Source organism: Erithacus rubecula, assembly GCF_903797595.1.
Source record: "Erithacus rubecula genome assembly, chromosome: 31".
Classification (NCBI taxonomy): domain Eukaryota; kingdom Metazoa; phylum Chordata; class Aves; order Passeriformes; family Muscicapidae; genus Erithacus; species Erithacus rubecula.
Genome location: NC_136682.1, coordinates 631,706 through 658,726, shown reverse-complemented (window position 1 = coordinate 658,726; position 27,021 = coordinate 631,706). Strand labels below are relative to the sequence as shown.

The 27,021-nt window shown below is 45.7% G+C and overlaps 1 protein-coding gene and 1 long non-coding RNA gene across 9 annotated transcripts; one reads left to right on the top strand and one right to left on the bottom strand.

The window, feature by feature from the left end:
- The first annotated feature begins 1,397 nt into the window (after positions 1-1,397).
- On the top strand, positions 1,398-24,964 carry LIMA1 (LIM domain and actin binding 1). 8 transcript variants are annotated; one of them, XM_079329179.1, is made up of 11 exons: positions 1,398-1,477; positions 4,855-4,990; positions 6,825-6,870; positions 9,387-9,509; positions 13,858-13,966; positions 14,721-14,869; positions 17,020-17,124; positions 19,073-19,130; positions 19,393-19,505; positions 22,285-22,418; positions 22,799-24,964. In XM_079329179.1, the coding sequence occupies exons 2-11, from the start codon at positions 4,872-4,874 to the stop codon at positions 23,781-23,783; spliced, it is 1,941 nt and encodes a 646-aa protein (XP_079185305.1). In that variant the 5' UTR covers positions 1,398-1,477; positions 4,855-4,871; the 3' UTR covers positions 23,784-24,964. The 8 variants fall into 8 exon arrangements, with proteins under 8 accessions (XP_079185305.1, XP_079185301.1, XP_079185299.1 ...); XM_079329175.1 differs by having other exon boundaries at positions 9,387-9,740; XM_079329173.1 differs by having other exon boundaries at positions 9,387-9,740; positions 13,855-13,966.
- LOC306813631 lies at positions 4,156-17,009 on the bottom strand. Its single transcript, XR_013777008.1, has 3 exons — positions 16,356-17,009; positions 5,886-6,018; positions 4,156-4,449 (listed from the first exon to the last, which is right to left on the bottom strand). It is a non-coding gene; the product is annotated as an uncharacterized lncRNA (long non-coding RNA).
- Positions 24,965-27,021: the final 2,057 nt, after the last annotated feature.

Sequence of the window (27,021 nt, the reverse complement as noted above, 5' to 3'; positions counted from 1 at the left end):
TCCCTGATTTCAATCAGCAGTTCATGGGCTGCTGTAATGCAAGCAGTAAGATCCATTGATATTTAGAGAATTAAACTTCCAGGCACTACTGCAGTGTATCCTATATTCCCAACATTTCCAATTATTACTCCATCCTATGTAACCTAAAAACCTGTCTATATCCATTTCTCATTTGGAAAATCTGTAAGTCTATTGGAATACTGAAGTTTCTTATAAAATTCTTCACTGCAGCATTCTGGATAAGACTGCACATTGGAAAAGCAGGGATGGTTTGCCAAAAGTGCCTCAGCACTGGTACCTGGTGTCATTTGAGGTGCCCTGTGGTGTTCCTGTCACCAAAAAAAAAAAGGGGAGATGCCAGTCCAGAAGGTTCCTGTGCTGTACTGGCCAACCTTGTGCTGATCCATTGAACCCTGGAATGGTTTGGGTTGGAAGGGACATTAAAGCTCATCTCATTCCAGCCCTGCCATGGCAGAGACACCTTCCCAGGCTGCTCCAAATCCATCCAAGGCTGGATGGATGGATCTGCCTCCATCCCACCAGGGTCCAACCACTGGAGCTGCAATTTACAGCTGTAATTTCTGGGCTGTAATTCAGACTTTTTCCTGGAATGACTGAATTTCACATGTCAGTGCTGAGACTGTCATAAAAGTAACACCAACATATTAATTTAATTAGTCACTTCCTGTCTTAATGGCCACTGCTCTGCAAGCAGCTCCCAAGGAATTTGGGACAGCCCAGAATTTGGGACAACATCAACATCCAAGACTTGCAGTTGGGAAAGGAGCTGGAGCTCCTTTCAAATAAATACCAAAATAAATACCAAATAAATACAATTTTTTTTTTTCAAACTTAGGAATTTAGTACTTGACACATTAGGAAGAATAAAAATGAATAGCAATATCTAAAGAAACACAATGAATTTTTCAGATGAACCCCTCGAGGAGCTGCAGGGCTGGCCAGGAGCAGCACTGCTGTCCTGCTAAGGAACACAGGGATGTTCCAAACCTCAGGAATGCCAGTTGTCTCATTTGGCTGCTGAAGCCATTTTTTCTTGTTTGCAAACAAATCAAGAGAACCCAAACACCTGGTACAGGCACAGCTTCCCCCAGCACAGCCCCTGCCGAGCCCGCGAGTGAGGAGGGGACAGAACCGAGCGGAGGGGACAGAACCGAACAGGGATGGACAAAACCAGGCGAGGAGGGGACAGAACCAGGGAAGGGGGACAGAACCGGCCCGGGGGCGTGTCCCGGGGAACGGGGCGTGGCCGGGGGGCGTGGCCGAGCGCTCGGGGCCAGAGCCAATGGGGCCGGGGCGTGGCCGGGGGCGTGACCGAGCGCTCGGGGCCAGAGCCAATGGGGCTGGGGCGTGGCGGGGGCGTGGCGGGGGCGTGGTCGATGGGGCCGGGGCGGGGCCGGAGCCGCTGCCCGTTGCTGCGGCGGGCGCGGAGCTGCACTCGCCGGTTCGGCCGGGGCAGGTGCGTTGGGACTCGTTGTGTCAGCTCTGGTTGGGTCTCCTTGGTTCGGCCGGGACAGGTAGGTGGGGCGGGGCCAGGAGAGGACGCACAGGTGCGGTAGGATCTGCTGGCTGGGCCGGGACAGGTGTGCTGTGTCCCGGCTGGGCTGGGACAGGTGCGGTGGGACAGGTGTGCTGTGTCCCGGTTGGGTCGGGACAGGTGTCCTGTGTCTCGGTTGGACCGGGACAGGTGTGCTGTGTCCCGGTTGGGCCGGGACAGGTGTGCTGTGTCCCGGTTGGATCGGGACAGGTGTCCTGTGTCTCGGTTGGACCGGGACAGGTGTGCTGTGTCCCGGTTGGGCCGGGACAGGTGCGGTGGGACAGGTGTGCTGTGTCCCGGCTGGGCCGGGACAGGTGTGCTGTGTCCCGGTTGGATCGGGACAGGTGTCCTGTGTCTCGGTTGGACCGGGACAGGTGTGCTGTGTCCCGGTTGGGCCGGGACAGGTGCGGTGGGACCTTTCTCCCCCTGGTTCGGCCGGAACAAGAGCACAGGGAGGGCGAGTCCGAGCTGTGCGGGGCCAACCCGGGTTGTGCCCGGTCTCAGCCCGGCCCGTGGGTACCGGGGCTCTGCCTTTGTGGGGCTGGGGGCTCGTGGCTGCCCGCAGCCTCCCGGTCCCTCCGGTTCGTGCCCGGGGCTGCCTGCGGGTGGCCCGTCCCCGTCATGAATAGGCCACTTCCAGCTCGGGCAAGCGTTAGTTTTTCTTTCAGGATCTTTCCGGCTAGAGGGATTTATATCCTGCTGTTAAACTCTTGGGTAAAGTTGTTGGAGGTAGATTTGTTGTGCTGTGCTAGATTGTGGCTCAGAGTCCTTCCCTTCCCTAACATCTGGCACACCTCTGGCATCCCTGTGTCTCCATCTCCTCTGGACTCTCTGCCACCTTCCACAGAACCTGCCTCTATTGCAGCAGGCAGAATATTCATAGTCTTGTTTAAATCTTAATGTGTATTTTTTGAAATTATTCTGAATAAACCATTCAGAAGGAGCAGTAAAGAAAGCCCAGAGATATCTGAACACGCCAAAACTGTAAATGAATGAGAAAGGGCTAAGAATGTGGAATGGCATAAAAATGTGGGAGCACAGGTTTCAAGGCATGTCAGAGTTCTGTTTTGTGTCATTTCTAGTGACTGAGATTCCAGACAGGCTGCTTCTCTTTCCAGCTGAATGTCCCAGCAGCAGCTACTGACTTTATAACGAGATTTTTTGCCTAAAATTAACTCAGATTAACTCAGTGTACCTGTGGCTTTGATGGAGAATGGCAGGGAAACAGAAAAGCTCAATAGGGAGAGGATGCAGCCCTGAATAGGGCTGGTTGGAGATGCAGTGAGATGCTCAGGCATCCAAACCAGGGTTATTTTCTGAACAATTACATTCAGTTTTGTTTCTCAGTGTTTTACTGAGCTGCTCCTTCCGTGTGTCAATGAGCACCTGTTCCTTGTGCCAGGGGAGCTCTGATGAATGCCCTGCTCCTGTTTCCTGGGCACAGCTGACTCTGCTGTGTGAAAGGCCATTTAAACTGCAGCAGGGCCTCAGGTGAGCTCCCTTTGGCTCAAGATTAGTCATAAAACAAAGTTCAAACTGTGGCATGACATGGCTCATTCAGCATTGGTCTTTAACACAAACACAATTATTTTTGTGGGAATTTTCCAGCAGTAATTTCTATCTGTAATCTCTCTGTGTGTATTCTGAAGCTCCTGGGGGTTGCATCCTACAGTCACAGAAATACTGGCTTTATTTGTGTATGCAATATGATTTTTAACAAGGGAGAAGATGGAAATGAGATCCTTTGTCTTTGTGGGTGGTGATTTGTGCTGTTGTCAAATGCAGAGCACTCACCTCTCTGTGCAGCCTGCATAGAGGTTTACAGAGGACTTGGTGTTTAAAAAGGCAGGAATTTCAGAAAGCAGCTCCAGTTTGGGTTTCTCTTGCTGGTTAGAAGGGGCTCTGTGTGCCTTTCAGAGGCTGAGACTGCAGGTAGCTGCACCTGGAAAGGCAACATTGATAAGTGGTTTCAATGTGTTTCAACATCCCCACGTCACTTGTTTGCAGAAATAGCTCAACCTGAGACTGAGAACTCCACCAAAATCCCTGTTCTGATAAAACATATCCTGCCATGGTGTGCTGTTCTCTGCAGGACATCAGGGGATTGTGGAATGTGAGAGAAAGGTCCATTCTTCTCCCAGGATAGAGATGTGTTCCTCTGCCATTCTGTTCTGAATCCAGGCAGGAACAGCCCTGAAGAGGCTTCTCTGCTCCCAGAGCTCCCATTCCAGCACTGGGAACTCCCATTCCAGCACTGGGAGCTGCCAGGATCTGCCTGTGCCCCATTCTCCTGGACTGAGCAGTTACAGAGTCCCACATCTGTCATTTCTGAGCAGGTGCATTCCATAGCTGTGAGGATTTCAGAATTGAGTGGTTTTCCTCCTTGTCTGAAGGTGTTTGTGTGTGACCAGTTGTCTGGCAGAGCTGGGCTCACACTGGGTCCAGGGTTCCCTGACTGCAAATCCATTAAAGGAATTAATGGAAAATACAAGGAAGAGCTCAGCCTGCCTGGAGTTGGCATTGCAGGGTCAGTTTGTGCCCTTGCCACAGGCATTGTGTGACATGGGACTGGGGATAAAAGAAAAGAGGAAAAAAGGAAAGGCGTTTCCCTACAGGCTTTATTTTTGTCTTATCAGAGAGCTCTTGAAATTAATCTCCCCTCCTTTCCTCCTCCACAAAAGAAAACTATGTAAAAAATAAATCTGATATAGTCTTGTTGGCTTCTGTGGTGAAAAGCTGGACAAAATCTCTTCCCCTTTCCAGCAGGATGGGGTGGCTGGAGCTGTTGTTTAGGTAATTAATACCATTTAACTGATATTATGGTAACTACTGCAACAGGAGGGGCTCAGCTGCCTCCATGAACATGAGGCTTGTTGGAGCTCACAGAGGAAATGCTGCTGTGCTGAGAGTGAGCACAAGAGTGAATGAAAAATGTTTGTATAGTAATTACATCCTCTTAGTTTCATAACTCAAACCCTCTTACATAAATGCCAGCACGTTTGGTTTGAAAGCAGAATGAGTGAGGGCACTTTGGGGGGTGTGTGTGTGTGACACAGGATTGTCACTCTGGCATCCTCTGTGTCCACAGCTCCCCATTGTGCCTGTGGCTTTATCAGGGCACCATCTCAATGGCATCTGCAGAGGAAATGATAACTGTCATCTGCTGCCTGTTTAAATTCAGTTGATGGATGAGATGCTGAGGGGTTGGGATGCTGGGAGCACCTGAATGGGGACTCAGGGGAAAATCACTTTTCTGCTCACAGTTCCTATTGCTGACACTGTTCCTTCCTCCTGAGCAGGGATTTGAGGAGATAAGATGGAGCCTTCCCCATTCAATAGAAGGCAATGGAGCTCCCAGTCTTTGAAAATCACTGCAAAAGAACTTTCCCTGGTGAACAAGAACAAGTCCTCAGCCCTTGCAGAGAGGTTCTCCAAGTAAGTGCTGCAGGTGACAGCTGGTACCTCACAGACACCCCAACAATCCACCCTGTGCCTCTGAGTGTTGGCCACATGCTCCTGGAGCTCTGGCAGCTTTGGGGCTGGGACCATTCCCTGAGGAGCCTTTGCAGTGCCTGGCCACTCTCTGGGGAAATTTTCCTGATATCCACCTTAAACCTCTCCTGGCTTAGGTAGAAAAGGAATATTAAACTTCCCTTTTCTCTGAGAGATGGATAAAGGGTTGCACTCAAACCATAAATATTGTATACCCTGAGAAAGCTAAGTGGTAGTTTCCAATGCATTCCCTGGAAAAGCTTTTATTTCCTTAAGGAATTATACAGGCTACAGCTGGGGTTTTCAATGGGATTTGGGGAACTGAGTCTCTGGGGCTCTTGCATTAATAGTGTAACAAAGTTTTGGAGTATTTGGATCTTGATTATGGGGCAAACTTTATGGGATCTGTAGGAGAGGGATAGTTAGAGACCCACAGCTCCAGAGTTGTTCTGTGGATCTCTGGCCCAGGGAGAAGCTTTTTGCTGTCACCACCTTGTTAAGGTAATTTATTCACTCACTGAAGCTTGATTACAGAACCTGGTCATCTTGCTAAATGTTGGTAATCCCTTGGAAAAGGCTTACTGAAGTAATCCAAACTGCTATTCCTTAATCAAGTAGTGTCCCTCTACATAGGTGGGGTCAGTGCCTTGGAAAAACACAGTCCTGCTCTCTGGCTTTGCCCCCCTGATGCCTGCAGGGAGGAGTGTGACTTTTAAGTGCTGTTAATTAAATATTTGTATGTGAAAACAATTTTTCCATCCCATATAATCATTTTTGTGAGGTGAGGAACACAAAAAGCAACAGGAGAGATTCAAAAAGTGCCCCATGCTGGGCTGACTCACAGAGCAAGGCTGGGACTCCTCTGTTTTCCAGGTGCTGCTTGACTTTCATCTGACTTTGTTTCTTCTTCCAGTACTGCTCCCTCTTCCTCCAGCATCACTTTCTCAGCGAGTTGTGTTCAAATTTGGGCCCTTAATAGTGCAGAGATGTGAGTTAGTCTGTTTGCATGGACTAAAGAGGAGCAACAGCCTGTAACACACTTTTATTGTGTCAAAAGCAGAATTCCACAGATAAAGGAAACACAAACACCCTTTGCCCAAGCACATGCTGGGTTCCTTCTCTCTGACAGGCAGAACTCTCCTTGAAGTGGAAAAATTTGTCCCTAATTTTCCTATTTCAAAGGCCAAGTGCAATCACCTTGTGCAGTGAGGGCTGTGGAGGGACTCACACCCAGCAGAGTGCAGATTGCTGGCAGTTCCCTACAGCTCCTTAAAGGACTTTGATTCATGATCCAGGGTGGCTTATCTCCAGAGCCTCTGATGGCTCAGCTGCCCAGGAGGCAAGTGCTGAATGGGGGCAGTTCCCAGTCCACAGAGTAAAATCCACTGGCACTTAGAGAGATTTTTGCCATGTGCCAAGCTGGAATTTGTTCTGGTTCAGCAGCTGCTGTATAAAGAGCTGAGTTATTCCTGCAAGGGGGCACAGCAGACAGCTGGGTGGTGGAAACAATACAGCTATTCCAAGGTAAACTGTCTCTATTTGGGAATCAGAGTGCTTAGGGAATGAAAAGTATTAATGGATGTTATTATTGTAAACTCAATGACTGAAAATGTGTCTGTCACTTGGCTTTGTGTTATTTGCTGCTGTTTGTCCAGCCTCCAGTTTTAGTTGATCCAGGGAGTGCACAGAATTCTTGGTGGGGGAAGAAAAATCTCAGCTGTCTTCAGGAGTATTCTGGTTAAAACTTGGCTTTTGTTTGTTTTTCTCTCTTTCTAAGGTATCAGAAAGCTGCTGAAGAAGCCACTGCTGAGAAGAAGAGAAGTGTAAGTGTTTAGTAAAAGTGTTTGTTTCCAGCCTGCAATCAGGATGGGTCACCTGCATGAATATTGCTGTGACAGTTGATTTTTGGAATATCAGAATTGCTGCTGTGTGTCCTAGCTTAGACATAGGGTTTGCTTTTGCTTCACACTCTGCATTTTCCCAGTGTGGAGGAAAGAAAAGGAAATGAAGTTTCTTGCCCAAAGCTGTGTTGAATCACCAATTCTCTCCTCAGCAAAAGGCAAAATGAGTTACCACAAGCCAGGAATACCCATCTCCTGTTCTTAGCTGGAGGCACCTGTGTGATGCCTTTTTTTTAACTAAATTTAAAAGTGGTTAAAAGGAGCCTCCAAGCCTCCCTGAAATCCAACATGTGTCTGAGAGCTGTAGGATCTTCTCTGAAGTGACTTCCAGGGTTGCAAGTGCCCCTGGATGAGGCAACACCAACTTTCTTGGCTCTGTTACAGCCCCACATTCCCTCCTGTAACCTCCACTGCATTCAGGGTCAGGGAGTCTTGGCTGAAGAAGTTTTCAGGGCTTTATCAGGGTAATTTGTATTTTAAAGCACTGCCAATATTTTCAAGATCTATAGGAAAGTTGCTGCTTTGGTTTCTCTAATGCTTGGGGAGCCACTCTTTGCTGTTTGGGATGCAGGTGGGATAAAATAAGCGTTCTAAAAATTACCTTTCAGTCTTAAATTTTCTTTATTGCTTGTGCTTGTATCTGTCAATCTTCCTGTGATCTGGGAACAAGCAAGTTTCAAGCAGGAGGGGCTTGTGTTAGGAAGGATTCCAGACTTGTTCCCTCAGTAACCTGCCACACAATTTTCCATATTTCTGTTCCATTACAACACTTCCCTTATCATTTTAATACTTGCTTTTCAATACAGTCAGCAAACACTGATTTTTTTTTTTTTTTTTTAAGTGTAAGTGGATTCAAGTCAATTTGCAAAGCAGCATTCAAAATGTGACCAGAAGAGTAATAGGGTGAGAGACTTAAATCCTAATATAGCTGCTAATGCCAGTTAATTCCTGTAAGCCTGGCAGCCCTGCTCCACTTGCAATGAGTTTGGAGTGGTCTTGGTGAGGGACAGACAGGAAACATGCAGTGGTGGCAGGTATTGGGTGTGAATGGCTCAGGCATGGCTGGGCTGGGGAGAGGGAACTGCTGGGAGAGGACTGGGATGGGAAGGAGCTGGATTTGGGGTGATGCTGCTCCTGCTGGGATCAGGATTGGGCTGGGAAGGAGCTGGATTTGGGGTGATGCTGCTCCTGCTGGGAGAGGACTGGGATGGGAAGGAGCTGGATTTGGGGTGATGCTGGTCCTGCTGGGAAGGAGCTGGATGTGAGGTGATGCTGGTCCTGCTGGGATCAGGATTGGACTGGGAAGGAGCTGGATGTGAGGTGATGCAGCTCCTGCTCAGAACAGGATTGGACTGGGAAGGAGCTGGATTTGGGGTAATGCTGCTCCTGCTGGGAGCAGAATTGGACTGGGAAGGAGCTGGATGTGAGGGGATGCTGCTCTGGCTGGGAAGGAGCTGGATTTTGGATTTAGGGTGATGCTGGTCCTGCTGGGAAGGAGCTGGATGTGAGGGGATGCTGCTCCTGCTGGGAGCAGAATTGGACTGGGAAGGAGCTGGATTTGGGGTGGTGCTGCTCTGGCTGGGAAGGAGCTGGATTTAGAGTGATGCTGCTCCTGCTGGGAAGGAGCTGGATGTAAGGTGATGCTGGTCCTGCTGGGAGCAGGATTGGGCTGGGAAGGAGCTGGATTTGGGGTGGTGCTGCTCTGGCTGGGAAGGAGCTGGATTTGGGGTGATGCTGCTCTGGCTGGGAAGGAGCTGGGTGTGAAGTGATGCTGCTCCTGGTGTTCCCCTGGGGGTGAGAGGCAGCACCAGTGACTCCTCTGTGTATCCTCATCAGTGCTTTCAATGGGTTGAGTGAAGTAAAACAAAAATCCCAGCAAGTTACTGGTAAACTGGAGCAGAAGGGTGTTTATTGGGTGCTTGGCTTGAGCTTTGGTTGTGTGGTGTAAAATCATGGAAATGTTGCTGTTATCTGAGGGCAGAAACAGGTAACTCCAAGGATTTAGTGGTTTCTGAGAGATAATTTGTAGCTTTTGGAAGGCCTGGTAGCTGTTGTCTTCTGAAGTCACTGCAGCATTTGCCCCACCAGCCTTCTCCTATGGTCTCTTGTGCTCCTGTTTCCTTGTCCTGGGACTGGAGACCCTCCGTATGTGGATTTGATTCCCATTTCCTTTAAATGTGGATTCAGGTCTTTTGTGTGGCATTTAACTCCTGGGGTTTGACTCCCTTTTGCCTTATAAGGCCGTTCCTGTTTGCTCACTTCCTGCCTTACTCCTGACTTTTCTCCCCCCTCCTTCCTTCCCTATCCTGGATGCTTTCTCCATGTGCCACAGCTGGAACTATTCACAGCTGGCCGGGAGCGGGGATCGGTGCTGAGCTTCCTCCTGCATGGAAAGGAAGCGCTTTGCAGAGCTGCGATTAACTCCTCGTTCTTTGCAGAACGCAGAAAACCTGCCCGCTCATTTGACCAGGGGCAATCTGAGCGTGTTGAAGAAAAAGTGGGAGAATCCGGTGCTGGGAGCGGAGTGTGGGAAGGAAACGATGCGGAGCAGCTTTGCTGAGGTGAGGCACAAGGTCGGAGCTGTCTCTGGCCAGCAGCAGTGTCCCGCTGGTGACAGCACGGAGCCCCACGGCCACTCCCGAGACACCGGCAGCATGGAAAACTGCGGGAGAGAGATGGAAAAGCACGAAGGCAGCGAGAGGTCGGAGTCTCCGGGGAGGATCGAGAAGTACAACGTGCCCCTGAACAAGCTCAAGATGATGTTCGAGAAGGGTGAAGCCGCTCAGCCCAAGGTAAGGATTTGTCCCTCCCAATCGTGGAGAAACTAAAAGCTGCTGCTGCCTCCTGGGCAGCAGGAAAATCCCCGGAGGGAGTGGCTCCAGCTATTGACTCTGCAAATATCGTGTTCATTGTTTTAGTGAAAACAGAATATCGTGGTGTTAATAACTTACTCGAGCCACGCAAGTATGTGCAGGGTGCTCGGAGTTGTGGCAGCTCCTTGGAGTAAAGTGAATTTGCTTTTGTTGGGGTTCAGAGGAAGAGGGGGGAAAAAGAAGTATGGAATTTATTAAGTTTTGTTAAGTAAGTTTGGATTGTTTGTGTCTGGTGTGAAGATTGAGTTATGCAAACCTGAATTGTATAAAATGAATATGTGGGCATTTCTGTATTTTTTAATATATGAAAGGGTAAGGAACTGTTTGAAGTGAGCTCAGCAATCAGAACTGTTGCAGTCGAGATGAAGCTCTAAGCAGTGAGAGTTTTTGATATCTGTATCAGCATGAGTCACACAAACACACACATACAGTGAAATACTCCCATCCTTCCCTCGCTCTTCCCTCATCTTTGTGTCTTACAAAATGTTTCTTATCGGCACCAAAAAAAAAAAAAAAAAATCCTCACTGAGTGAAAACGAAGCCGAGATGGCCAGAGCAGCTCCTGCCCTCACTAGTTTTGACTTGCAAATGCTCAGGGCTCGCATTTTTCTTCCAACTGCTGATGAAATCTGATGCCGCATGTGGACTGCAGCCGGCGTGTCCCGGGGGGAATTGCTTAACTCCAAAATGAGTTGCATATGTTGGGGACTTGCAACACAGTCCCGAGGCCTCGATGCTGGTGGATTTTCCAGTTTTCTCATAGTTTCCTCTCCTCCTGGCTTTGTTTTACTGCGGGTGGTTTTCTTGAAGTATTGATTAAAACAAACACATTTTGGACAAAAAAGCTGTTTCAGTGTGTAACGATTTAGGGCTCAAAGGAGCAACTCGGTGTTAAAGGGAATTTTTGGGTCTGCGTGAAGTCATTTCACAACTTGCATTTTTGGAGTCTTTGTCATGATCTGAGAGCTGCCCATGACAGACCTTCCCTGAACTCTTGCTGTAGGATTAATCACTCAGAATTCCCCAGGAATTCTGCAGATGGGCTTCGAGTAACATTATCTCTGCCTGGGGAATAAATTATTTTGGAGCAGAGTGACTCTGAAACTGGTAGTTTGTCAAGTTTAGCAATTCAAACACTATTAAAAACCAACTAAACCCAGTAAACACCATCCAGGAGGCACAAAACTGGTCGGGTTCAGTTCAAAATCCCTATTCCAAGTTAATCTGTTACTCTTACAGCAGAAGGGAAAAGGAGATTCTGAAGTTGAGATACATGAAGGGGAGAGAGGATGTGTTGGAATTTGATTCCTCCTTCTGGGAATTGATCTGTGGATGGGAGGAGGGTGCAGAGAAGGGAGATGGGTGCTGTGGGGACCCAGGTGTGGCTCGGGGAGGTGGGAGCCACAACAGCACTGCAGCTCTGCATTGCCTCTCCCATTTATTTCCTGTGCTTTTTCCTGACTGAGCCTTCATGGAACCGTTTTGGTGGAAAATTCCTTTCTGTCATTGAGTCCAAGTGTAAATTCAGCTGAGAGATGGCAGTTTTCCTCAGATTTTACTGAGGGCTTGGTGTGTTGGTGCTGTCAGAGCTGACAAAACCTGTGTGTGAAGTAAGCAGCTGGAGGCTGGTGGCAGTGCTGAAATCAACTTCCCTGGTTGCTGGCAGCTCTGGGGCAGAGATCCAAGTTGGAGCCTGGATTTTCTGATTCCATCTCCCATTCAGAACTTACCTACTCTTATTTTCAGGATGATCAGTGAAATCTTGTCATTTATTCATGCATTCACTCAGATCTTGCTCTGTCTTCTGCAGTAGATAAGAGGCAGAGCTTTTCTTGCATTTTCATGGAAACAAACTGCTCTAATCCCATTAGGGGCAGGCACGAAGCCTGGATTGGTTCAGCACTAAGCAAAGACTGGAACTGATAAAAGATCTGATGTTCAAAGGATTCTTCCTGTAAGTGATAGTGAAAGCACAGCCAGGGGGGAGGAGAATCAGATATTCAACATGGTTGTCTCCAGGCTGGTTTGTGTTTTTCCTTTAAGGCAAAACCAGGCTGTGGTGTGTAGGTGACCTCGTGGCAGGGTCATGTCTGACACAGGTGGTTTGTCATGAAATAAGTGTAATTTTGATTTGGGTTTTTGCCCAACTCTGTGCCCCAGGCAAAGCTTTACCTGTGCTCACTGTGCTTCTGCACTTGCCCAAGTCTGAGAACTCAGGGCTTTCCACACTTGAGGAATGTTTCATCTCCTTCCCAAAGCAGCAGAAGCTGTGCCCTGGGAATTGTGACAAGGTGACAAATCCCTGAGGGGGTTCCTCCATGTGAGAGGAATTACCTTCCACGAGCCATGATCCTGCTCATTCCCTGCAGTTGTCACTCCATCATCTTCCCTCTGTTAAATATTTTTTTTTTCCTTTTACTCTGCTTTTCCCCCAAGTTAAAACTGTTACTATAAAACCTACACATATTTGTAGATTTACTGAATATTTGGAGGTTTCCTGAAATATCCCTGACCTCTCAAGCTTTTGTATTTTGGTAGTTGGGATTTTTACTCCGTGTTCTGCAGCTCACCCACAGAAAAGCTCTTTAGGTGAGGTTGTACCACCTGCAGCTGTGAGGTGGAGCTGGCTCTGAACTGGAGCTGTTGAGCATTCTTTAAACTGTTTTTTTTTAAATTGGACTTCTCCTCATGGACCTTTTAGACCCCAAATTTCTGAGCTGCAAGAACCCCAGACTCATGATCTCAGGGTGATGTTAAAGGGGACATTGAATAAGAATAATCTAAGAATAGTTTTCATGGGATGAGGGACCTGCAAGTCTTCACAAGTGTGCAAACACTCCCAGACCTGAGCTATTGGTCAGTGCAAGATTTGTCAGAGCTAAAGATCTTTTCCAGTAAAAAAAGTTACCAAAGCCTTAAGCCACAGAAATAGAAACTATTTCCCGTGCTAATGGAAAAAGAGATTTTTCAGCTGCATTTTCCTCTCCTGATGAAGTTGCTGTTTGTATGGAAAGCAGCCTGATTTTTCACAGTGATTATCTTACACTGCAGTTCTGCAAAAATAAAACTTTGGAATTTCCTTCAGTTTGGTGAACAGCTAATAAGAAAGTCGTTGGAACTGAGGGGGAATGTGTGGTTGGAGCATCTTGCCAAACCTTCCTTTTTTTCTACATTAGCCTCAATCTGAATTTCCAACTGTTATTTAACTCTTGCTAGAGAGGAAATAAAAGTCCAGAACCTTCTGTGATTTTATAGGTTGACCTTGATGGAGTCCAGTTTAACTCTGTGCTCATGAACTTTGATAAAAGCTGTGGAATTTTCTTTTTGTGCTTGCTTTTGTTGAGATTTAAATTCTGGGGAATTGGTCTCAACAAATAAGAATAAAATCTGATTGAGGCAGCCAAAGCATCTGTGTGGTGCTACAGGACACCCTGTCCAGCTCTGCAGCAGAGAGTGATTATCCTGGAGATCTGAGAATATTTATCTCTAACACTCTCCTGCTTAAGCTTCAGGCTTATCAGATTGAATTAGGGAATTATTTGGTACCAAATGAACTATCTAAATCAAAACAAAGAACTCTAGATAACTTTTATTACAATACTATTACTTCCTTTTTCTGTGGCTGAAAATGAATGCAGATTTTGGATAAGTGGTTCCTTACATCCTTTTTTTTTAATTTTTAAATCACCATACAATGACTGTGGTTATTGGCTTCAACAGAAATTGCATGGAATGCAAAATTTTAGAGTAAAGTGTTATATATGTGGGAATAACTTAAAAATCTGATTTTTGTGGTCCTTTTCAACCAAGACAACTTCCAAAAGTCAACCAGTGACCTCTTCAAGAAAGTGTTTCCCGGGTGACAGAGGGTCAGGTACTCTGTGATCAAACTTTATATTGGTTAAATAAGATGTCACCTGCCAGACTTGTTTATTCCAATAAAGCAGCTTTGCTAGTGACACCTGTAGCTCTTAAAGGATTACCCAGAGCAGTGCCTGGGTGTCCAGGCTCTGATGGGAGGTTCTGTCCCCAGCAGGGCCCCCGGGAGCCCAGGAGGGCGGCCGTGGGCAGGAGGATTTCGGAGAACAGCCTCACCTTGGAGGACTGGGATGCTGCCCAAGGAGAGAGGAGCCACAGCACAGCAGGTCAGCAAGCATCAGGGCTGGGATTTGGGCTGGGTTTGGGGTTGGTTTGTGTTTAGGAGGTGATTTTGCTTTGTACAATGCAATAGAAATTTGCCTGGAGGTGGATCTGGGCTGGGTGGTGAGGTGGGGATCAGGCAGAGGTTGGGCTCGCTGTTCTTGGAGGGTTTTTCCAGCCTCAGGGATTCTGTGAAATAACTTTTGCCTTTCCAAGATGGAAGGAAGTCCATCAGCATCCCATTTAATTAGTGAAGCCTTGATTGGAGTTTTCAACCATTCCATAGGAAACCAAGGCACAGGGAATAGCCAGTAAGTTCAGGAATGCAACCTGTTCTTTCCTGTGTCTCAATCCTAGAGCTGGTTTTAACAGTCAGGTAATTTAGGAAGCAGTGAACAGTCAGTCTGTGCTCCTTCTGCCTCCTTGCTCCTGTCCTGGCCAGACACAGGGAGCTACTGTGAGCTTTGACTGTAACAAAATTATGTATTTTTATCTGTTTGGAGACCTTTTTCTAACAAACCATTTGCAATCTTTTGGGGTCTCCATCAATGGCTGATATTATAAATACTTATAGAATATTCTAATTTGGAAATGACCCACAAAGATCATCCAGCCCAACTCCTGACCCTGCACAGACACCCCAACAATCCCCCTGTGTTTGAGAGCTTTGTCCAAATGTTCCTGGGGCTGTCAAGGTCATCTTAGTGAGTGTTCTGAGAGTTACCTGCTATCCATGTTTTTCTTTTGTTTTTTAACCAGGGTGTTTTGTAGAGAGCAGCCCAGACAAGGCAGAGAGCAGGAAGAACATGGACATGCCCCGTTTATCAGAGACATCCATAAAGGACAGGCTGGCCAAGTACCAGGCAGCTGTGTCCAAGCAGGGCAGCTCCTCAGGCATCTCTCCCATGGTAAGTCTTGGTTTGTGCTTCCAAATTTGTGAATTTTTGTTCCCAGCCTGAGACTGGCAAGAAGGTGTTATGGAAACCAATCTGCTTGAGGGTAATGCCTCAGTGCATCAATTCTTTTTGGAAAATAACTCTGTGCCCATAGGAGTAATTTGTGATGAAGAGTTGCCTCTACATACTGCAGGAAGAAATAAGTATGTTTGCATCTTTCTGGAATAATGTTGAAAGCTTTCCAAAGAATTAATTGCTGGCACCCTGAGGTCCTTCTGAAGCATAGCTGGCATTCTTTTACTTTCTGAGTGTCTGTAGCTCTCCACATTTGTTGTTTTTGTTTAAAAAAGAAAACTCAGTTCCATGTGCCCATCAGCTCTAAGCTGTGGGAAACTGAGGCACAGTGAGATGAAGTGATTTGTGTGACAGTGCTCAGTGCTTGGGTCTCTTGGCCTGCAGCTTTGGGTCTCCAGTTGCTTTTCCTCACTTTTGCTTTTCACCTCCCTTCAGGATTTCTCACCACTCTCTGAATCTAATTAGACTCTTGCAGTGAATGAACCTCTGCCTGTTTTGCAAATATTTGACCAGGAACTGAACAATTAATGAAGTGTTACAGCTGAGGAGATTTCAGGAATCTCAGCTTTTGTTAAAAACTGCTTAGGTACATTTGCTGGAAGTTTCTGATACTTTTACTGAACTTATATTGCTCAAGTATTACTTTTATTAATCAGAGTAATAGATTTGGAGAGGAAAGACATTTTTAAGTTGGAATCTTGCTGTGGAAATGAGAGCTCAGAGTGCTGGTCCTCCCTCAGAGGAAAGCCTGCTTCCCTGTGGAGAGCCAGGGGCCTCTTCCCAGCTCCAATGATTCCTGAATTTCATCTGCACGTGGGTCAGATTCCCCAGCTGTGGGAGGAGGGTCAGTAAAACCCTCCCTGCATGAATGGAAAGTCCTTGCAGCCATTGCAACAAATCTTATTAACCTAATTGCTCATTTCTGCTTCCTGTGCTCAGGAGTGGGCTCAGAGTGGTGGCTGAGGCACTAAATTCTCTCCTGATGGTAAGAGATTTGCCATTTCTCCAGATGTTCCTGTTTGCAGCCCCCCAGTGCTCTTGGTTTAGGGTCAGTGCAGTCTGATGCTCTCAGGATGCCCCATTTGGGCACAATCTCTTCCCATTCTGACCTGGCATCCTGTGGGTGAGGGCAGCAGACAGGAGTTCCTGAGCCTTAACCTTGGGATCTTCTCCTTCCCCAAGCAAGGATTTTTTGCTATGGAAATGTGGTGTTTGTGCTGCCCTTTTGACACCTGGGCTACAAAGAAAAGTCAGAATTTCTCTTGGCAACAACTGTTTTAAGGCACTGTGATGTAATAAAGCCTGGCTTAAACCTGATGGGTGCTTGGTTTGAGTAGGGGTGAGGAACAATCAGTTCTGTGTGTTGGGAGGGAATAGCAGATACAGGCACCTAAACATGAAAATTGCAACATTCAGTACAAACCTCTTGGATGTGGTTGGTTTTGTGGGGAATTTGTTTCCAAATGCAGGAAGATGCTGGTGCTGCCATGTGGCTCTGCCATGTCAGAGGAGATGCCTTGTGAAAAGCACGAGGCTTCCAGTGATTTTGTGTCCTGGGGCAATGAAAGAAACACGAGGTTTTACTGGGTTTTATTGGTTTTAAAGATCCTTCTGTGCAAGCCTGAAGTCTCTCAAGAACAAAAATCTTGGGAAAACAGTCAGGGTTTTGACTAGAATTGAAGCAAATGTGGGATTTGCTTTTATGTCAAATTGTATTTAGCAATTACACTGTACTTGAGGCAGAGCTTGTCTGGAAATACTTGTCATTCAAGTGAAAAGTTAACCTCTCTCAGAAAGGAAGATGTGGATTAAGCAGGGAATATTGAGGAGTTGATTTTAAACAGGAATTTGGAAGAAAAGGATTGCTCAGGAAAACACTGGCATGACCTCCTCAGAACACAGTAAAATTCTACAGCCCAATCCTGTTCCCTCATTAGAATGTGTCACTTAACAAGTGTCTGTACATCCTTCAATTATCACTCCACATCCTAGAAAAACTAATTTAAAAACATTTCAAGAAAAATAGAAAGCAAGTATTTTCTTAGGGGGAAAAGAACCTGTCACCTTTCCAGTGCTTTGTCCTATAGAGTGAGATTCAAGCCAGTGAGAGTGAAGTCAAGAATTACAAATCTGGGCAGAAGGAGAATATGGCACCAGTTGAGGACTCCAGTTCCTGTCAGGATGGGGAGAAGGTAAGATTGTGCTGGTGGAGATCAAGGTTTCCATTTCAAGTGGAACTGGCTGTGGAAGCACAGCTGATCCACTGGTTCCATGTTCCATCTAGGAATTTAACATGAGCAGCTGATGCAGATTAGTTACATGCTGCAAAATTCCTGGTTTTTTTTTAATTATTCTTTTTAGACTGTCCCTGAATTATAAAGCAGCAAGTGTCTGTGGAGTAGAATGTCTAGAGATGAGTTTTCTGGGAGAGTTTTTCTGTCTTGGTAGGTTTGTTTTATGGTGGGGTTTTTATAAACAAAGAAAGAATCCACACCAATTAAAAAACCCTCCATGAGCAGCTTTGTGTGATCCAAGTTAAAGGAGTTTGTCACAGTTCCTTCTGCATTTAGTGCCTAAATTTTAGGGTAACTGAGAATGGCAGTTTGGGTTTATTCCTGGTTTTGAGCTCCAGCTATAAATTGAGACTCTGTAAACTGGACTCGAGCATTTGTTCTCTGAACTGAGGACAGCAGATGGGATAAAAGTAGCTGAATAATAATTGGGGTACTGTGTATTCCATCCAGACTGAACACGTGGCAGCTTAATGCCAGGAGGGCTTTTAGAGCTTTTCAGCCTTCCTTGGGCAAAGGGCCAAATCTTTGCTTTCAGCTGTTCCTCAGAGACAGCTGAGCAGCTTCGTGTCTGACTGGTCGAGGCTGCTTCCTGCTCCAAGGTGAGTTCATTAAAAGAGCACCTGTTAAATCAGAATATCTCCCTGCTGTGAATGGAAGATTTGAAGAAAATTGTCTTGTATTCAGCTGTAATTGCAGAGTTGCTTGTTGAGGTGTCCAGGTGCAGTGAGAAGCTGAATGGAGCATTGTTGGGGAGGCAGGATTGTCCTTTGGAAGGGACGTGGTGAACTTGGAAATGAGCCTAATGAAAGCTGCTTGTTGTTAGTGTCAGAAATGGGAATCCTCTGGTAAAAAGGAAACAAAAGACACTTCACTCTGTCATTTTTCACACTGCACCTGTGGCATATTCAGTAGCCAGATTTGTGTGACTTCAGCAGCCTCAGAACATGTCCATGCTCTGCCCAGGACACTGGGCTGCAGCTCTGCTTTCAGCAAGCCTGAGCATGTTACACATGTAACTTGTCTCTTTATTAACTCATTAATTTACAAATTTCAGTTGCTTGCAGTGGACTTCTCAACCATTAAGGTGAATTAGTGATGATTTGCAGTTAATCTTGTTACAGTACTTTAGTTCCTCAGTGTGGCTGCTTAAAACTATTTGATTTAATAGCAATAGTGCCAAGTTTAATAAAGAGTTATACATGAAGAGCTTTGTCTGGGTTTTGTTCATAGTTGCACTTGATGATCTTAAAGGTCTTTTCCAAATTAAACAATGCTATGATTCTATTTAGTATTTGAAACTGGTTTAGGTCAAACTCCTCTAGTTTTAATTAAAAAAAAAAAAAAAAAAAGAAACTGATTTATTTCTGAAGGAGGATCTGGCATGTTTGTCCCAACCTTGGAACAAGCTTATGGTTTGACAAGTTGTTTTTTGTTTTTAATTCAAATGTTCTTTTTTATTTTGTTCTTTTTTTTTTTCCCAAGAGCACAGTCTCTGCTGAATAACTAAATGTCAGAGATTTGATCAAATGTTGGAGGGAGCCATGAGATTTCCAGTAAATGTGCTGCTTGGGGTCAAGTGAGAAAACCTGGCAGCAAATCAACAAAGATTTCTGAGGGTTAATAAAGGTGTACAAAGAAACAGAAATCTGATGTTTGCATGTATGAACCCCTGTGAGGGTTCTGCCTGTAGCCAGGACTCTCTTGACACTCAGCTGGACCCTGTTGAGCCTCAGAACCAACTCCTTTCCTTTGCTTCAGCTCTCTCCCTGTCCTGGTGCCTTCCTGGGGCAGTGACTGCTCAGATCTCAGGAGCTCAGAGTTCTCATTGTCTCCTTTTCTCTTGCAGGTTTCTGTAGGTGACAACAGCTTGTCTTTGCACTCTGGTCTGCTGGAGGATGGCCATGGTGAGCCCTATCAAATGATTAATTAATAAAAACTGGCTTGTTAAAAATCTCTCCTGTGCCTAACACAGCCTTTATAAGAATTTCTTTCATGTTTAGAAGTTAATTTTCAGCTGTAACTTTAAGCCATTTGTAACCCCTTTTGCCTTGATTGAACACTTTGAAGTTTAACTGGAGCTGATACTCTGGTGGCTCTGGCCATAATCTGCCCAGAGTTTCAAGCCATTGTCATTAATTGTCTTTTCTCCCTCCTCTGCTCCCTCAGCTGGACAGCCAGAGAATGAGGCAGAAGCTCAGAAAGCTGCCAGCTCCAAGCAGCAGAACCTTGGTGCTAAAGCAGCTGGGCAGACAGAGGCCTCCCCACCAAAGGGAGTGAAGGTAACACAGCTCTTCAGTCTCAAACCTAAAGGTTCCAACCAACTGACAGCTGAAAAAATCCTAAATCTGCTTAAGCATAAAGGTCTGGCAGTAACTGGATCAATACCTGCTCTGTCCTCATCAGAGTGTGGTTTTGAGGGCACTTTAATTCAGGATGGAAAAGCACCTCAGAGCTTTGGAGTTTTGAGTCAGTTTTTTTACAGAGATTGGGTGGGAATTGCTCATCTCTGTTCCACCCCTGTGGCAGAGGGGCTGGAGCAGGGGGTGGTCCCAGGGCTTGTCTGTGCTCCTGGGAATGGGCCCTGAGGTTCTGGTGCTGATCTCCAGAGCCTTTAGCAGGCTGGGATTTAACTTTACTCCTCTTGCAGCTGTTCCCAAGGTAACTGCAACTGGTAGTAACTTTATAGTGAGGGCACTGTGGTGCCTGGCTCTAAAAATCAGGTTTGGCTTTCTCAGTAATGAGTCTTTGTTACAGTTTCTTGAGGGAGTGATAAAAGCAGATGGAGAATTTTGGGACAGGGATGTACTTGCTAATCTGATTAGATAACAAAGCAGCAGTGGAAGTTTTGCTCAGGCTGTACTTGCCCATCACATGTGCTGTCTGGGTTGGGATGCTGATTCCCCAGGCTGCCACACACTTCCTGCCTCACTCCTGAGGAAACAACTGGGCTTTTGTTGTCCTCCCCATCTTTGGGAGGAGCAGCCCTGAGCTCTCACACTGGGGAGATCTGACTTCCCAGTGTGCAAGGGAGAAAAGCCAGCATGAGAAATTTGAGCTGTCAGTGAGAGTTGTGTGATCCTAGTCTGTGACACAAAACCTACATGTCCTGGTGCTCTCTCTTGATATTATCAAAACCATTTTAGCCTTTTGCCCAGTTACTGCTTTAGATGCTGCATTGTGTGAGGTAGAAGCTTCTATGTATTCATGCAAGGTTCCTATTTGTTTCTTCCAGCTTCTGTCTCCTGTTCTTGGTTCCTAATTTCTCCTCCTGCCTTCTGCTTCCCTCCTAATGTGAGCTCAACTCTCAGCTCTCTCTCAAGTCCTTTTTTTATATTTATACTGGGCCTCATCTTCCTCCTGTAGCTCCTATTTGTAGTATCCTGGAAAGGAATTTCTGTCTCTTCACAGCCCAAAAGCCTCTCCACAGACATAGGGCTCATGTATGCAAGTAAGTCCCTCTCCTTGGATGGGGATGTGATTGCAGAAGAATGTGCCAGCACTGTTGTGTCACCATGCAAAACCAATGTCCTGGTGCAAAATTGAGCTTTCAGGGAGAAAATGTTTTGATGGGCAGGCAAATTGTTCCATGTGGTAAGCACTGGTGATTAGATTTTTTTGTTTGCATCAGTAAATCGAATTTTTTTTTAAGATTCAGAGTTTTGGCAGCACCTAGAAAATGTGGATTCTTTTTCAAAAGGAATTCTGAATTTTGTTAGTGATGCTGTCATTATCAGAACTTTAATCTACTGTAACTTCAAGCAATGCCTGGAAACCCTGAAATACATATTAAAATGGAATTAAATTGGCAGCAAACTTTATGGTTGTGACAAAGTGACTTGAGCTGGCTCCATCTTCAGCAATCTGCCCTTACACACTGGAACTTTCATTCCTAACCATTGTTTCTAGACTGTTATAAATAAATTTCTGTGATTATGTCTTCCTGTGACCTTCCTGTTTTTTCTTTAGCCATCAGATTTTTTTCCATAAAGCTTTTTGTAAGTTTGCAGCAGGTAATTCTTTGCCAAGGAAAAGCCACACTATGTCTGTGCAGACCCTGGAGTGGAGGCTGAGCTGCTCAATCACTTGTAATCAACATGCAGCCTCAAAATGCCAATGTTGTGTTATTTAATTTCTCCTGTAAAGTCTCCTCCCCATTGGGCAGTGTTAATAGATTTCAAGGAGTAAATGGCATCCAGTGACCTTTTCTCATGGATAATGTTCTTGCTTCCTTGATGCTGTCTGAAAACAAACCCCTGATCATTGCTGCACAGCAGTGACACTCAACTCCTCAGTGCTCAACTTTATCCTTGCACTAAACCCTCAGGAAATTCAGTAAGCACATAAGAATTTTAGCTGTTTGACCTCAAAGCTCTGCTCACTCTGAACCTTGAGCAAATTTTGGGGGGTTTGTGAGTCCTGAAACCTGAGGGTGGTTTCTTTGGGATAGAGCTGGAATTGTTTACAAGTCAAGTCAGGAGTGTTTCCTGCTGTTGTATTGGTGCTGAGACTATTTCCTCCTCTTTGAGAGAAAAGATTTAACAGAAATTTTAACATTTCAAACCATTGGGCAGCTGTTTCACTCCTTTCCTCTCCCACCCTGCACTTTTTGAGGCAGGAATTGGAACCAGATGATCTTCAAGGTCCTTTCCAAGCCAAACCATTTCAAGATTCTCTTTTTCTGCACTATTTTTATTATTTTACTAAGTCTCACACTGATTGTCATCAACTGGAATGTTTAATCATTCTCCTATCAATAAAAACTGAGATTGCAGGAAAGGATGAGACAGTTTTAGTGCTCTCATTGTTCTTTCCCAAACATTGCTCAGCATGTGGTGCTTCAGCTGTGGGATTCACTGGGGGAAATCTTGGCTCCCTGTCAAGCCCCAGCAATCCCATGGGGCTGTTGTAGCTCCTTGCTGCCCACCAGTCCCTGCTGCACCATAAGGACAGAAAGTGACTCTGCAGTTCTGAGAGTTCAGGAAGCTGTGCATGAACCCACGCCAAGTCCCCAGCAGCTGATGTGTTTTCCAGTTACCAAACTTTCTCTTCTCCCTGTAGAAATTCCAGTTGCCAATGAAGGAAACCTGTGTTGGGTGTCAGAAGACTGTGTACCCCATGGAAAGGCTCTTTGCCAACCAGCAGGTGTTTCACATCAGCTGCTTCCGTTGTTCCTATTGCAACAGCAAACTCAGGTATGGACATTGCTCCCCTGGCTGCCCTCTGGGAAGGGAATTTTCCTCTCTCAGCTGAGGAAGGTGCTGCTCAAGCCTAGCTGAGCTGGAAATCACCATAATCCAGTGATTTGTGCAGGAGAGGTAACACAGGCCTACTTCTGCCAGTGCCTGGTGCACTTGATGCCATTTAAAAACTCTTAATGTGATTTTATGTGGGGAAAAAAATATAATGTTCAGCTTTCTAAAAAATTCCTAGAAAGAGCCATGCAAACCCTGAGGGCTGCAAGCTTGTCTTTTCTGAACATGTGAAGACTGAAATTGGATTTTTGTAACACAAGTAAAGCAGACACCTGTGTTGGTGGCCCTGAGCTCTAATGTTTGATGTGTTTCCTGAACAGCCTCGGGACGTACGCCTCTCTACGTGGGAACATCTACTGCAAACCTCACTTCAATCAGCTCTTCAAGTCCAAAGGAAATTATGATGAGGGCTTTGGACACAAGCAGCATAAGGAATTGTGGGCAGGGAAAAGTGAATGTGAAGAATCCCCAGAGAAAAGTATCCATGGTGTGAATGCAGCAGAAACTCCACAAAGCCCAGGAGTAGAGGATGCCCCGATTGCAAAAGTGGGAGTTCTGGCAGCAAGTATGGAAGCAAAAGCTTCAGCTGTGCCTGAAAGAGAAGAGAAACCAGCAGAAACAAAAAAGCTCAGGATTGCCTGGCCACCTCCATCTGACCAAAGTATCCAAGGAAGTGCCTTAGATGAGGGCATCAAAGTACTCAAACCCAAGTGGCCTCCAGAAGAAGAGATTTCCAAGCCAGATGTGCAGGAGGATGTGGATCTGGATCTCAAAAAGTTAAGAAGATCTTCCTCACTGAAGGAGAGAAGTCGCCCCTTTACAGTCGCAGCTTCATTTAGAACAATGTCTGTTAAAGGCCATAAAATGGAGAATTCACCCTTTCCTTCTAAGGAAGAGAGAGACACGTTGAAAAGTAGTGAGGAACTGGAGAGAGAGGTTGTCCTAGAGAAAAAGCAAAAGGAAAAGAAGGTTGAGCATAGGAACAGCCAGAATGGCAGGGAGAAAAATGTGGAGGAAGAATTGTCTGGTATCAGAACAGTAGATCATAATGTTGTAGAGAATGGCCAGGTGAATGCAGACACAGATGAGGAAGAAAACACTACAGAGGAGCCAGAAATTCCAAAGGAAGAACTCCTGGAACCAAATTCTCCTAAACATTCCAGCTTAGCCAAGGAATCATCTCCAAGCCAGAACCGCAAATCCCAAGACGTTGGTTTTTGGGAGGGTGAAGATGTGGAAGATTTATCTGTGGAAGAGCAGATCAAAAGGAATCGTTACTATGATGATGATGATGATGATGAATAAATTGGCCTTTTACTAGAAAACTTGCTGCAAGGTGCTGGGCCTTTTGAAATGGGTGTTTTTTTTAGCTTTAACAAACAGCTCTCCTGGATGAAGTGATGCTGCACTGCACATCGGTGTTAAGGGAATTACAAATTATATTAACTACAAATTATCTCAGCTAGAAAACTCTGGAAGCCTGCAAATTCTTTAGGTGCATGGAATGTGTGGCTGCCTGTGGGATGGCTTCAGCAGGTAGTGTCTGTCCCCAGCATGAGAACACAGCTGTTCTCTAGTGTCTTATCCCTTTGAGCTTCATTAGGTATTTCACTAACAATTTCTGGAATTGTTCCAGGGCCCCTGGAACACACCACCAACACCACTACAAATGCTACTGCAGTGCTTAGGGACCAACTGCAAAGGGACTTTCTGGCCTGCTTTAAAATGGTCACTTAATGCACTTTAATACATGGAAAGGGCATAACTGGGCGTTTTTGTTTTTTTAAATAATAAAAGCATTTCTGTGTGTAGTGTCCAACAACTAAAGCATCCTAAAGTGAGTGCAATGTGAATTTCTGTCTCAAACCTGCCTGTGATCAGTTGAGGAGTCCCTGCACAACTGGAATGGTGCCCCTTGCTGGACCATGTGTATTTCAGTGCTTTCCCAGGAGCTGTGCTGGCTGCCAGGTCTCTGCAAAAGACAAGTGAACACTTTGGAGCAGTCTGCAGGGCATTACTTCTGCATTTCACATGCATTTGAAGTGGAGTTTTTTTGTTTGTTTTGTTGTAATTCCTTTTTGTTTTTTTTTTATTTGGAGTTCGTCATCATTTTAAACTGCAGATAAGATTTTTAAGGCCTTTTGACAACTCTGAAATCCTACTTTTATCAAGCTGCCATAAATCTTTTCCTTACAGCTGTGAAATTGTGCTACATTGCAAAAATCTCTGGAATCAGTGACACTTTCAGATTGCCAGTGTTGAAGATCAGAACATTTTTTAACTTGACTTCATTTATATTACAAATAATAAAATCTTGAAGGGGGGGGGGGAGGAGGAGGAGGCCCTTTTTTTTATTAGCTTTTATTTGTACTGTATTCTCAAGAGAATTAGATCTTAACGATTCTTGAGGTGTAAAATATTCTGCTTTCTTAACAGTTCTGCTAATGACAAAACCTTCAATAAAGTTTGGGTCATTTCCACTATAACTGAAGTCTGGATTCATCTTGTTTCACAAAGAGAGGCAATGTTTAAAAGGTCATAGAATTGTCATGGAATTGTGGAATGGTTTTGGGTTGGATGGGACCTTAAACTTCATCCCATTCCACCCCCTGCCATGGCAGGGACACCTTCCACTATCTCAGGTTGCTCCAAGCCTGGCTTTGGACAGTTCTAGGGATGAAGAATCCTCTGGGAAATCCATTCCACTGTCCCACCACCCTCACAGGGAGGAATTCCTTCCCAACATCCCCTCTGGTAGGTTAAAGCCATTTGAGAGACCATCCAGGTCTCTCTCCATCTTTCCTGCAGCTCCTTCAGGCACTATGAGGTGCCCAAATCATCTTTTTTTTTCCATGCTGAACAATCCCAGTTGTCCCAGCTGAGCTGCTCCATCCCTCTGATCACCCTGGTGCCTCCCCTGGACTCTCCAGCAGCTCTCTTCCAGGTTATATAAAAAATTCATATTCAGAGGGTTTTGTCACTGAAATTATCTGAGTTTTGGGGCTGAAATTCCCAGGATTTTGAAGCTAAAATTGTGCTGGACTGGAGGCAGCTCTGCAGGTGGGGTCTCACCTGAGAAAGGGGGGTAGGAAGGAGACTTGAGGGATTCCTGGGGCATGTCCAGCTCTCCTCCACCAGCACCTAAAATCCTTTTCCTCAGGGCTGCTCTGCACCTATAAAAATGAAGAGAAAAGCTGGTGAATTCATTGCTGGTGCTCCTGCTGGAAGGCAGCCCGGGCTGGCTCTGGTGCCCCACTAGGTGACACTGTGTGTCTGTGCTTTGCTGCAAGACTCAAGTGAGCAGTTCCTGCTCTCACATCCAAGAGGGATTTACAACAGGACTGGCAAAAGGAATAAGGACATGCAGGGATTTTTTTTTCACTTCCATTTCTGGCTCCAGGTGGCTCTTGAGGGCACCTGAGGACAACTGAGGGGTTTTTTTTTTTCCCCTTTCCTATCAGCTGCTTTTTATTTAAGTTATTGTCACTTGAGCCTGAGATGGGTTTGCTTGGGATAGAGTGGGATAAGAGCCAGAAGCACTGCAGTGAATATTCTGCAGCAGCACGAGGAAATGCTCGTGTGTGACATGGATATTTTGAAAAAGGGAAAAGCCTGCTGCCTAGTTGGAAGGTGATAGCAGTTCATTTTTCATTGCTCATTTTCCTTTCTTTTAAATGGAGAACTTTCTTTTAATGTATGACTTGCTTTGTACAGAGGGAAAACTAAAAAACCTGATGTGCAAACCCAAGCTGCTTTCTGTCACCTTTCTCTGCTCCTAACAAAATCCATTTAGTATCAGATTTCCTCAAATTGCTAAGCAACCAGAGATCTCTCTGATTGGAAATGGTGCTGTTTGAAAAGGGAGGGAAGACTATTTGTCGTGGACTTGGATTTATGGAATATGCCAACTGTTTGTTTCTAAGGGAACGCAATTGAATTTTACAGTGTCTTCCCGGTTACGTGATACTGAAGCAATACTGGCTGCACTTACCAGAGAATTTAATCAGAAAATCATTAATTCTAGTTAAATCTGAGGCATCTGTGAGTCTCTGACATACATGGGCCTGCCTCTGGTCACCCAGATCAACTTAACATCTTCAAGGAGAAATGAGCGCATGGGGTACTTCTAAATAAAGTAATTGATTTATTAAAAAAAAGGTGACTAGATCATAAATTACTCTCTCCTTGAATCTATTAGTTATCATAGCATTTGAGTGCTTAATGGGCCATTTAATCTATTCTCCTCTGGACAGGTGCCAAAAGAGACATTACATTAACGATGGATCGTTTGGTGCCTTGTTTTGCTGCCTTGAGGACTTTTACCAGTCAGAAGTTGTGGAAACTCCCGAGGGCTCAGGAGCGTGTGAAGCATCAACCTCACGGCCGCGACACGGCGGGATTGTCGCGGTGTCCTTTGATGATCCTCGTGGGTCCTTTCCAACTCGGTATATTCTGTGACCTTGTGGTTCTGTGACCCTTTTCTGTCACTCCCGTTCCCTCACGGAGCGCTGAGGTGGCCGCGGGGCCGCGCGCGCGCTTCTCC